Source organism: Mastigoproctus giganteus, chromosome 13 (assembly GCF_048544385.1).
Source record: "Mastigoproctus giganteus isolate SK-2022 chromosome 13, ASM4854438v1, whole genome shotgun sequence".
NCBI classification, from domain to species: Eukaryota; Metazoa; Arthropoda; class Arachnida; order Uropygi; family Thelyphonidae; genus Mastigoproctus; species Mastigoproctus giganteus.
In genome coordinates, this window is record NC_143587.1 from 81,553,523 (window position 1) to 81,567,156 (window position 13,634).

General features: G+C 37.3%; 1 protein-coding gene across 1 annotated transcript in view; it reads right to left on the bottom strand.

The window, feature by feature from the left end:
- SMC1 (structural maintenance of chromosomes 1) overlaps positions 1 to 13,634 on the bottom strand; it is a 635,181-nt gene that overhangs the window by 301,994 nt on the left and 319,553 nt on the right. Inside the window, exon 13 of the mRNA XM_090388169.1 lies at positions 4,071 to 4,239. Within this exon, the coding sequence (XP_090244295.1) occupies positions 4,071 to 4,239 (169 nt within the window). The remainder of the gene's footprint in view (positions 1 to 4,070; positions 4,240 to 13,634) is intronic.

Below are 13,634 nucleotides of genomic sequence, written 5' to 3' on the forward strand. Positions count from 1 at the left end.
GTTTATTAAGTCCCATTCAGAGAGCACACCTTTAGAGGTATTTAGGGTGGCATGAGGAGTTACTGTGATGGGAATACCTGCAAAGTTTGATATTTTGAGTAAGGCTTCAGAGTGCCTACTATTCACGGTCTCTATAAATATATCTACAGAGCGGAGTCTTTTCGCCGTTTTAGGTGGTCCAGCAGATTCTCAAGACATTTCTGGATAAGAAATGGAGAAAGTGAACCTATCGGTTGACTTGTTTGAGGATGTATTATAAGGAACAGTGGTGATTCTGTTTTGGATCCTTCTGTTCGTTGTCTCTTGGGATGGGAAGTGTCAAAATCTGTTTCATCTGTCCTTGAACAAGTTGAGCCATGAGACTAAGCAGATGGATAGCCGTCTTCATGATCATGTTAGTTCCTTTTAGCCATTGGCAGAGAACCTTTTCTGCCAAGGTTACCAGCCCTGCCATGGGGAGGCAGGAGCAGTGCCGCTAGAGTGACCAAGTGGTGTAAATTAGTTTGTTAGTCTGAAGGAAAGAAAAAAGAAAGGCGGTTTTCCTTTCTGTAACTTACTCACAATTTGTAAGAATACGTTAACAATAAATTAATTTAACCGTAAGAAAAACTTTCCAAATTAACAAGAACTGTCGCAGTAAGAAAATGCTCTATAAATAGCTCAAAGAATTGCTCGATCACAATAACGCTTGGCACCCTCAGAAGTTTTTTCATTCTCCACTGCCCTTCTGGGGCAGTGGAGAATGAAAAAACCTGAGGGTACTTGTGCAGTCATATATGAAGTTTTCTGAGTAATGCAGATAGACTGCCAGAGCAGCTCTTGGGGTCTTGTCAGTGATATACAAGAGTTTTGCTAGCTGGGACAAGGGAGTGATTATCCCTTTGTATAAGGCAATGGTCAGGCCACACCTTGAGTACTGCATACAGGTCTGGAGTCCTCATTTTATGAAGGATGTACGGCTGCTGGAATAAGTACAAAGAAGGGCAACAAGATTGATGAGGGGAACAAAGGGTTGCTCTTAACAAGAAAGGGTTAAGTTCTGCAAACTGCAGCGTCTCTGGATACTTGCATCATATGCCTCTATTAATGCTAATGCTAAAGTTTGCACTAATACTTAATCTAGTGGTCGAGAAGCAGATATGATGTTGGGAGGAAAAACCCAGTTTACGAGGTGATCTGATTTAGGTGTATAAGGCCTTGAGTGGTTTGAGCTTATGGGATGCACCTGAGAAGGCATAAATTCAAATTGGGGAAAGACAGTTGTAGAATTTTGCACTGTTCAATTCAGGATTGCATCTTGATCATGTTTAGTTGGAATAGATGTGCAGAAATTTGCCTTAGGCAGCGGGTAGTTAATTGCTGGATCAAATTTCTATTTGTCGTGGAAGTTGATAGCTTAAATAAACTAAAGGAAGAAGTGGACAAGCTTTTGGAGAGAATAAATGGGAAGGTTTTTCCTTTTTTTTTTGGCTAATGCCTTATAAGCTTACTTTCTTGCATCGTATGACTCTACTAATGCTAAAGTTTGCATTAATACTTGATCTAGTGGTCGAAAGCAGATATCATATGATGGGAGGAAAAACCCAGTTTCATTATTCAGTTTAATGGGTGGATGAGATGTGGCAATTTTCAAGAAATAAAATAACTTTTCTATTCTGGCAAATCATTCTTTTATCCAACTTGATCATCCAACCCTTATTGTTTGATTTCCAAAAAACAATGGCACCTCCGTAGCACACGCTTCTTGATTAGACCGAGGCCTGAGCCTGTCACCACCAAATACGAAGGATGCGGAAAGGTCAGGGAATGATCACTGCATATTCCCGGAGCAATATGGCCTTAGTTGCTAATGCTACTAAAAAAAAAAAAAACAATGCGTTTGCTTAAATAGAACAAGAGATATTTCATAAGTGTCTATCATACTTGTACCCAAAAGTACAGTTAGACATTCCTTTGCCACTTTACTTCCAGCACATGTTTCCCCTCTAAGGCACTTTGTTTTATCCACAACTGTGCCGGGAGAAGAAAAAAAAAAAGACCCATTTTATTCAATCAGCATTCAACATGCTTGAATGCTGATGGCAGCCTTTTTTTTTTCCAGCAGCGGCTTCCAAATTAACTTTAGTAAATTCCCACAAAATGCTCTGAAGGAAATATTGTGAAATCTACAGAACTTACCTAACCAGCCATTAGACACTTTTCCATTAGACACTTTTAAAGTCAGTGGTGTCAATTCTCTAACAATTTCTAAACGTTTGGTTTGAATCATAGGTCCAGAGATGGGCCTATGATTCAGCCAACTTAAGAACTCCACACTTTTCTTTTTCTAGAATATTCTATTACTTCTACTCTTTCTTCTTTCAAAGTTAACTATTTTCAAGATATAATGTGGTATAGTACAAGTAAGTAACTGTACTGTAAATTTTTACACAAACACACAGAGTAAACAAAACCGAGCCTTACCGAAGAAACAGATGGTAGTGCCAGATATTCAAGACTTGTTTTTTTTTTTTTTTTTTTTTACACTTTGACCATCTATACAAACCATATGTTTAGTGGTGATAGATTACAGAATGGTGTGAATTCAGAGAATTGTGGAATAGTTTCGTACAGAAAATACCTGTTGGCAATGTATGTTTCTGGAATGTGAGTTTAGTATCAAGTATTAGACCTACGCCTCCATAGCCGAGTGGGCAGGAGCGGGAGTGCAGTAGCACACGCTCTTTGAGTAGACCGGGGTTCAAGCCCCTGACTGCTGAATACGGTCGATCTGCCAACCCGCACTGGACCAGCGTGGCAGATTATGGTCCATTTCCCTCAGCATGAATTGTTGAGGAGGCTTCCACCCTGCAGTGGGTTGATAATGACTGAACTTTACTTTATTAGACCTAAGAATTGGATATTATTGTTAAGTGGTTTTGTCTGAGTTCCCAGCAGTAATTCAGGTGCTGAATGTAGCTAATACTTTTTGTAGCAGGGAACAGCTGTAGTTTTTGAAACCAATAGACCATAAACATCATGCATAAACCATGACTCTATTTTGTTTATTGCAAGATGTAACTGTTGCTCCACAAAATGTATATTTTGAGAATGGCAAGCTACTGTGAGGTCATCTGCATAGAGATAGACGTCAACATTAGCCATAAATTTTTGTACTATGCTGTTTATTCTGGGCACAAATAGCATAGTACTAAGTACCAATCACACCTTTCTAGACAAGGGTTTTAGAAACAGCATTGCCATAATGCACTTGGAAGGTTCCGTTTTTAAGAAAGCTCTGTATGATCACCACTAGCAGACATAACAAAATCCTATGGCACATTAATCTTGGAGAATACCATGGTGCTAGGTGGTGTCAAAGGCTTTTTTCAATATCCAAGCATAACATAACAAGACGTTCATTCCAAATAAAGTATTTCGTATGCTGGACTCGCAATTCACCATAAGGTCTATCATGGGTTGATTTTTCTGGAAGCCATAATGATTTTCAATAATTGCATAAGATTCCAGATAACATACTAATATGCCATTTGTTGATTTGCTTAGAGCAGTGCTTCTCAAACTTTTTTGGATCACTGCAATCATCCAACAAATACAAACTGGTGCCAGATCACAGTAGGGCAGTTCCAAAGTTATATGGATTCTGAAAAATGCTATATCAGTGCAACAGTAGCTGCACATAACGGTCCAATACTATACTGTCTGACTTTTTGATATGTATTTCCATTATCTGCATACTGTCAATACTCATCAGCAACACAACTCATGGCTATTTAATTCTGTTCTATAAAACTTCATCTTATTTTTGCATTAATGAAGATATATCATAAACTAAAAATATATCATTTACCAAAATTAGTCAACTATGCAAAGAACAGATTACTCGGGACACATAAAATGTATCCCGAGTAATCTGTACAAGTAGCAAACAGCAAGTAGAAATAGGTATAAAACAACTCAAAATAAGATAGCATGAGGTTCATCAGATTGATTAGGTTTATAATAACATTAGTACTTCATTATACTGGAGAATGTCCAGACTTCCCATATATAAAACTTATGTAACTTACATCATAACGTTTTCCATCTCCAAGTTCATAGGCTACTTTGCAAGCATCCTCAGCTGTTTCACAAACCAGAGCATTATTAGTTGCATAGAGTACTGCTCGTTTTATTGCTGGAGGATCATATTGCAGGACATCATAAAGTAGTTTGACATTACGAGGTTGCTGAATATTTCTAGTTTAAAGAAACAATATAAAAACTTTTATGAACATATTTACTTATAAAAAGAAGCATAACATACTAACAAAAATTATTCTTTAACCAACAGGTATAAAGCCCTCTGAATGTCATTGTAAAGGTTAATTGAATGTACATTTTGGTATTATGAATAAACACTATGACTACAGTATTATTCACATAAATTAACAAATTAATCTTGCTTACTGAATCCCAAGAGATATGTAACCTGAACACCTAGCCTTTCAATTCATCAAACTAATTAATTACTCAGTTGGTGATGTTTCCATATCGTCTTTCGGATTCCATTCCCATCATCTTCACAGATGATTCAGATATGTTGTCAACATTATTTTAGTGAATTAAACATTCTAGATGATGGTATTTACATAATTCCTTATTTACGATTCAATGAACAAGATTAATCCAACATAATGTCTGGATGTATACTGTTTATACCAGAGTTGGTGTGTTTCTCTGGGGTTACTTCTACCCATATGCAGTACTTTGCATTTGTCAATGTTAAACTTCAGTTGCCACTTCTCACACCATTTGTTCAACTTTTCATTAGCATACTATCATTAACAACCCTGCCAACTTTGTACCATCTACATACTTCAAATTTAAGCTTGATATACCTTTATCAATATCATTAATAAATATACAAACAACAGTGGGCCCAACACAGAACCCTAGGGGACTCCACTAATAACATTATCACTGTCTTCTCCCACTCAACCACCCTTTAAACAATATATATACAGTATGTATTCAGCAGCCACTCAAATCACAATCAATTCAAATGTGCACTATGGCACTCTCACACTAAATGTTTAGGTACATTTGCTCTATAGATATATCAAGAATTCTAATTATCATAGTGATTCTCAAGCCTCAGGGGACCCATATGCTTATATCATCCATCCATGGGCAAGTGGCACAGAAAGCTTAGATAAAGTTTGGTGGTTGCCGATGATGCCCAAAAAACAATTAAAACATAGTATTAAGTCCTTCCATGGGATTTATCCTAGGTCTTATGAAGTCTCCCTTGCCCTGATACTGCTTCACATCAAGGGATTAAATATAACAATTAGTGATCCTATGTTTGTACAATGATTAAAATGCCTAATAAAAAATTTTCTATGTAAAATTTCTCTAAATGGTTATTCATATTTTTTCTAAGGATTGGTGCCATGCTGCAGACCACACTTTGGGAAATGCTGCATCACATTAAAACATGTAAAGACAGTTCAAGTTATTGATCTGCTGTGCTAAATTGTTTATTTGGTAGTAATTTTTAATGGAGTTTTCTCATCTGCATTCAAAGCAAACTAATTTCAACTCAAAAACCATAAAACAAAATTCAGGAACTATTGCAGTAAAAGTTTGAAGCTATAAAAATTTTCAGATTTTTAATCACTAATTAAGGAATAATGCAGGATTGGCATTTTGGAGCAGCACGTACCGGGTCTTAGGTGACTACTGCCAGGTTAAAACTGGTTCAACAGCCAATCTATTTCTACACTTGTTTTTGCAGAAAACAAACAACAACAAACCAGCTTTGTAGCTATATCATGTAGCTTGCTGCATTAATAAACGTTACATAATAATAATAATGAGATCATACGATTATTTGTATATTTTCCAAGGACTAATAACATGCTGTAAATCACACTTTGGGAAATGCTGTATGATATAAAAAACTTGTAAAAAGAGTTCAAATTTTCAAGTTATTGATATAGGTTTGCTGTGCTAAACTGTTTATTTGGTAATTATTTTTAATTAAGTTTCCTTATCTGCATTCAGATTGAGCTAAAGTTCTTTGTGAAATCAGAACATTTCTGCAAAAAACACGGGACTGAAATTCTTTACCATATTTGGATGTTGTTGTTGTTGTTGTTTGGTTTTTAGGAGCATTAGCAACTAAAGCCATATTGCTCCGGGGAGATGCAGTGGTCATTCCCTGACCTTTCCGCATCCTCCGTATTTGGTGGTCACGGGCTCGAACCCCGGTCTAATCAAGACTACGCACTGCTGCTGCTGCCCACTTGGCTACGAAGGTGCCACCCTCTTTGGAAAACAAGTCATTGTCCTGATACTCACAAGAGTTTACTGCAATTATAACAGACAAAATAATGCATTTCCCACATCCAGTAGCACACAGTGACTAATGATGGAATTTTCTTTTGTGCACAGGATCTCTAGCTGCACAAAGCAGGTACTTTAAACTTTAAGTTCTTAATTCTGTATTCCAAATAAGGTCAAGAAAGAATGCCACAAGGTTTAGTTATTAGATAAAGACATTATTAAACTTTGTTTATATAGCTAATGTATCTTAATGTTTGCTGTCAGCTGATAAACTTATTTGGACATCAGAAATTACTTGTATGTACAAAATACAAGATGCATACTGCCCTACCATTAATATCTAGCCACCTGCATATTTATAAATAACCTTTATTTACACAAAAACTAAAAATGTGTGTGCTGAAACCTATAGCCTTTATGACAGCCTCTGGTCTCAGTGAAATGCTCTTTAACAGGTTTTTGTAAATTCCAATATTTTCCACCATTTTAGCTTCAAAACAGTGATCAGTTCAGCTCTGTTTTTTGAGCAGTCTCTCCTCACACAGACCCAATAATGCAATTTATCCCAAAGATGTTCTCTAAAGGATTGAGGTCATGGCTCTGGGCTAGCCAGTTGAACTTTTCAATGCTAATAACAACATAACTCATTCACACATAGAGGGAGCTCCTGGTTAATGAACATCCTAATTACAAACTTGCATATCAATCTTAAAGCTGAAACTTCATAAACCATCATCCTTTGAAAGTAAAATGGGTAAAAATGAAATATTTTCATCTCACAAACACAGCCTGCCTGTGTTGTGCTGTGACAATTGTTAAATATGACAAATGCATTTCACAAATTTAACATATCTATGGTACAGGCTGTACTAGCATACTATTTAACCTGACAGTGGCAGTGTTGAGTCACTTGACATGTGACCTTTAAAAAGACTGTTCCAGCATTCACCTTAATCAATGATTAAAAATCTGAAATGTTTTCACCTTCCTAAATATAATCAAGCTTTTACTGCAATAGTTTCCAAAGTTTTTCTTTTTTAGTTTTCATACAGAAATTGCATATGATAACCTGTCAGGTGAACACCACAGTCTTTGCAACTATTTGGCTTTTTGTTTGAAGAGTAGATTCATATCAGACAAGTGCCATTGCTGTGTTTGTTTATAGTTTTGTGTTATCATTTTATCTTCTCCCACTAGTTAAATGGACAAATCTGTCTGAGATTTGATGTTAATAGTTTGTTTAAAGGTGTATTAATTAAATGCAGAGTGCTAACTTTGGTTCTGTTTTGAGGTTAACAATGATTCATTTACCTTTTTTTGAAAGGAATTGCCCTTTTCCAGGCAATGTTGTGGACCCAGTAGGTTAAGAATCATTAGATTGATGTGGCTACCATACGTTTTGGTGAAAAGATATCATACTAAAATATACACTGACACTGACTGGCGCTGATGGACACTGAATGTAAATGAACTGAATTGTCTGGTTTTCTGCTCTTCATTGGGTGTCAATTTGATATGTGTAAGCTACAATGTACCTGTTTAATTGGACATTGCTCAGGATATGTCCTTAAAGGATCTCGAGTTCAAGGTAAACAGCAGACTATAAACTGGCTTTGAATTCATTGAACTTTGGTATTACAGTTTAAGATTGCATTGTTAATTAAATGTAAATCAACTGTGCTTGTACTTGGGTGCTTGTAAATCAACTTGTACTTAGGTGCTTCGACAGCACTCAGGCTATAGGAAATGAAATTCATACTGGCTGGCTGACATAGTTATTACTGTGTGTTTTACATAATTGTCTATTTCTCATAGCTGTTATCCCATAGCTGAACAGAAATTTTGGTGCAGCTAACTTATTTATAAGTCAACCACACCAAAATTGGAAATATAATCAGTACATTATAAAAATGTGGCTGAAATCAACCGTCTGTTTGATGGGAAGAAATGAATGATTAGATTTGAGGTTTTGGTATATGAATAGTTAGTAGCTACTGATAGATTGGTAGCAAAAACTTAAGCATTTTCTTTTCAAAATGGGTTTTTATTAAGTTTTATTATCAAATTTGCCTAAGAATCATAACATTAGATTTCTAAAAAGTAAATAGAATATAGTCCACTTTTTTCTGTAAACTTTTCTCTTCTATTTCAGAGGATGTCAATTTCTTCTTCCCCTTATCTTCTATCCAACTTTCTCTTTCCTTCCAATCCCCATACTCTTTATTCTTATTTCCACTTCCTTTCCCTAAATACCTTGGGGCTCCCAGGCTTGCTTGATAGCCTCAGTAAGAGTTTCAGCTAAAGGGTATTCCCTGGCACACCTCCTCATGGACAAGGTTGGGAGTCAGGGGACCAGGTGTCCCTTGCCCCCTCGCTGCAAAGTCGCCAGGTGCCGGCATTCAACACTCAACATAACAACACACATTATTACACTTGCCGGCCTTGGCTTTTGCCTTTTCAGAGGATACAGCGCCATATAGGGGAAACCCTGAAGACAAATAAAAACAAACACGCCTTGACTAGTTCAATAAACATCTACAGTCTTATCCTAGTTATTTTTGAAAGATCTATTTCTGCTCTCACATATTGAAGATAGGCAAACAAAACCTGATATTCTCTCAAGATCACTCCTACACAGCGACCATCTTGGGAGAATATAAGGTTCTGTTTCTTGCAGCATTGCAAGTTTAAAATTTCATGGTCTGTGAAGTGAGCCAAATTTGAAGTAAACCTGGAAACATAAGTAACTAATGGTACTGTATACATATATATATATATATTTTAATATTTACATACATAATAAGCAGAAATATACACACACAGGGCTGTAGGGGAGGGTATACGTGGGTATTGACGTATACCCTCTCGACTTTTTTAGGTGAATAGCGTATACCTTCTGGTTTTAGAAAGAGTTGAAAAAAAAAAAACAAATATTAAAATATTTACTAAAAATTATTAAACTTTAAATTTATTAGCATTTGATTCTAAGGCAATACTTATAGTTTTATTATTTTTAGTATATATGGCATATACACTGATGAGCCAAAACATTATGACCAGCGAGTCATTATGCAAATCGAAGCAACTGCAGGTGAACTACAGTGCTTGTGCAGGTTGGGACGTGGTATTAAAAAAACCTAATACTGAGCTCCGTTAATCAGTGTTATTCTCTTGTTCTTCAGATGGGAAAGGCAGCAGACTTAAGCAAGTTTGACAAAGGCCCAAGGTGCCTCCGTAGCCAGGTGGGCAGGACAGCAGTGCGTAGCACACGCTTCTTGATTAGACAGGGGTTCGAGCCCGTGACCATCAAATATGGAAAGGTCAGGGAATGACCACCGCATATCCCTGGAGCAATATGGCCTTAGTTGCTAAGGCTCCTAAAAACCAAATAACAAACAACAACAAACGACAAAGGCTAGATTGTAATGGTCAGACGACTGGGTCAGAGCATATCTGAAACAGCACGGCTGATGGGATACTCACGGTCAGCCGTGGTTAGTACCTACCAAAAGTGGTCCTAGGAGGGGGAAACCCACAAACCACCGGGGAGGTGTTGGACGACTGCGGCTCATTAATGCTCGAGGTAAATGAAGGCTCTTCCCGGATGGTATGTGGCAAGAGAAGGGCGACTGTGGCGCAACTCACCGGTAATTGAAATGCTGGTGACAGGAGTAATGTGTCACAACACACAGTACATCGAGCCCTGTTGAAAATGGGGCTGGTTGCCGCAGGCCACTCTGAGTGCCCATACTAACCACGGTTCACCGGCAACAGCACCTACAATGGGATGTGAACATTGAAACTGGACCTTGAATGAATGGAAGAAGATCGTCTGGTCTGATGAATCATGTTTCCTGTTGCACCATGTGGACGGCCAGGTACGTGCGCATCATTTACCTGGGGAAGTGATGGTGCCTGGAGGCACCGTGGGACGAAAACAAGCCGGTGGTGGTGGTGGTGGCGGCCATGTCATGCTTTGGCCGATGTTCTGCTGGGACACCCTGGGTCCAGTCATCAATGTGCAGGGGCACTCTGATGTCTACCACCTACCTAAACATTATTGCTAACCAGGTACACCCTTTCATAGCAATGGTCTTCCCCCTCTGGCAGTGCTGTCTTTCAGCAGGAAAATGCACCATGCCACACTAACCGGACTGTTCGAGACTGGTTCGCAGAGCATGAGGAAGACTTCCAGATATTGCCCTAGCCTCCAAATTTCCCAGGCATCAATCCCATCAAGCATCTATGGTTTGTGTTGGAACAGCAACTCCAATCTGCGGCATCTCAACCACAGACCTTACAGGATCTGCTGGTTACTTGTTGGTACCAGATACCACAAGACACTTAGAAATCTTGTAGCGTCCATGCCTCGCCAGGTATGAGCTGTTTTGGCTGCACGTGGAGGACCAAAATCATATTAGATAGGTGGTCAGAATGTTTTGACACAGAGCATACTGTGCATATTAATTCAATTAATATGCACAGTATACTCTGCTTTTCATACCATTCATAGAGTATACCTTCTGCTAATTATATGCATATATGAAATTTCTAAGACATATGCATATATGAAATTTCTTGCAGATAATGGTCTTTTAAACTGTAAAAGAGAAGAGAATAAGAGACTTTGTCTCTATTATTTTAACGTTTAGAACTTTTTTTTTTTTTTTTTTTGAAAATTAAAGGTATAAAATGCGAAGTGTATTTTTAAAATTTAATTTTTTTATTAAAATTTAAAAAGTGCATACAATAAGTACTGCAATCCATTAAGAAAAGATGAAAATATTGGCATTCTTTAAGCAGTATTTTAAAAAAATTCCAAAATTTTTTAAAAATTTTTAACTAAAAAGAAATTTGTATCTGTCAGTGCCCTGCCAACATTTATGTTACATTTTGTGTGCCAGTACTGCTAGGTTAAGGCACATTTTTGGTGAAATGGACTTCAAAGCACATACGAAAGAGCAAATTACCAACGGTATCTCCTGCTAAATAAAAGTTATTTCTGTTCAGAACAGTTTATCTTACTACTCAGGAAAACTGCTTGCTGCTCTTTCTGAAGTCATTTCATGGTTCAGCGAAAAGCAAGAAGATTTTATGATAATTTTATTGCAGCTGTATAAAGTGCAAGGACATTCCTTTAGGTTAGTAACACTGCAATTTGATTTGTAGAAGTGGGCTGAGGAACATTCACTAACTGTCAGCTTAAGCTAGACATGCATTACTTATACAACTTTATATACAGAATCTATTAAATTGTGCAAGTAATGATCCATTCTCTACATACAATTGCAAAACTGCAGCACTCAAGTGAATTTTTAAACTAAAAAATTTTGTGCTTATACCCAATAATTCATTAACTCATAAATATGCCATCAAGTCCACTGTATATTGAAATAAAGGATATTATTTTTTAAAAATCATATTGTTAAAATCAGTTTTAAATATTGTTGTTGGACACATAACTCACATAAACCTTATGAGCATTTCAGACGTCATGAATGGGAGTGAATGTTTCATTTTTTTGGAATACATCAACTTATAATACCATTATATCTATGGAAAAATCACTCTTGCTTTATGAACTACTTTTCAAAAATGAATGCATGGTGTTTGGAGATTGGGAAGTTACTGTATGCACCTTTCCACAATTCTCACATATAGCTCTCACTAATGATTGGCCACTCTCAGGAACACAGAGTTTCTCCCCTGCTTAGTAAAGGTATAATTAACTTGTCTTGATGTTTCCATTCTATCATTATTCAACTGATATGCTGAGAGCTGTGAGATAAACAACTTACTCTATGAGTAAAGTTGTTTCATGCAGTTCACCAGAAAGAGCCATTTAATCAGTAAGTAAAGTCACATTAGCATTAGTAAAGGCACATAATGCAAGAAAGCTTATATAGCATCAGCAAAAAAAAAAAAAAATAAAAACACCTCATTTCACCCATCAACTCGCTCCGAATGTTTGTCTAGTTCTGCCTTGAGTGTACTTAAGCTATCCAATGTTATAATGACAGATGGAAGTTTTTCCAATCAACCACATGCTTAAAGGTAAACTTCCACACATCTATCCTACAACAGACTTTACTCAATTTGAATTTATGCCCTCTCAGGAGATTATTCTGAGCAAGAGGAAGAATCCCATCTGCATTAAGCATGCTCAAACCATTCAAGGCTTTATACACCTCAATCAGATCACCTCACACATGCCTATTCTCCAGACACTGTAATTTGCAAAACTTAAGCCTTTATTTGTAAAAGCAACCCTTCTTTCCATTCATTAATCGTGTTGCCTTTTTCTGTACTCATTCCAACAGCTCTACATCCTTCTTAAAATAAGGCCTCCAGACCTGTATACAGTATTCAAGGTGTGGCCTGACCATTGATTTATACAAGGGGATAATCACCTCCTTATCTCTGCTAGGAAAATTCCTGCATATCATTGACAAGACACCATGAGCTACTCTTGTAGACTGCCTGCACTGCTCAGAAAACTTCATATCTGCCTGCACAATTTCCCCTTTTCATTCTCTACCACTGTCAGTGTAGTACCACACAGTGCATACGTTACTGTGGGGTTTTCCCATATGCAGTACTTTACATTTGTCAATGTTAAACTTCATTTGCCACCTCTCAGCCCATCTGCTCAACTTTTCTAGATCCTGTTGCAACAGTGTACTATCATTAGTGTCATTAACAACCCCTGCCAACTTTCGTATCGTCTGCAAACTTGACCAATAAGCCTGATACACCATCATCAATATCATTTATAAATACAGAAAACAACAATGGACTGAACACTGAACCCTGAGGGACTCCACTAATAACATTAGTCCACGAAGAGCAGTGTCCATTGATTACCACTCGCTGTCTTCTCCCACTCAACCATCCCTTTATCCATAGCAGCAGTTTTCCCTCCAATGCCACACTGCTCCAATTTGTGCAGCAGTCTTCCATGCGCAATAGTATCAAAATCCTTTCTAAGATCCAAATATATGATATCAAAATTATTCTTTGCATTGAGTTCCTTTGTGACCACATCATAGTATCCAATCAAATTGGTCAGACAAGACTTTCCCTTAGCGAAACAATGGTGTGTCCGAGCTATAACTGAAGTCTTGTTTAGATGATACTGCAGTGCTTCTTTAACCAATGCTTCCATTAATTTTACTGGAACAATAGTTAAACTAACAGGTCTGTATTTACTTGTGTCGCCCTTTGATGCTCCTTTGTGAATTTGGGTCACATTTGCACATCTCCAGTCCATGAGTAGCTCCCCTAAGTCTAAGGAAGCTCTCATA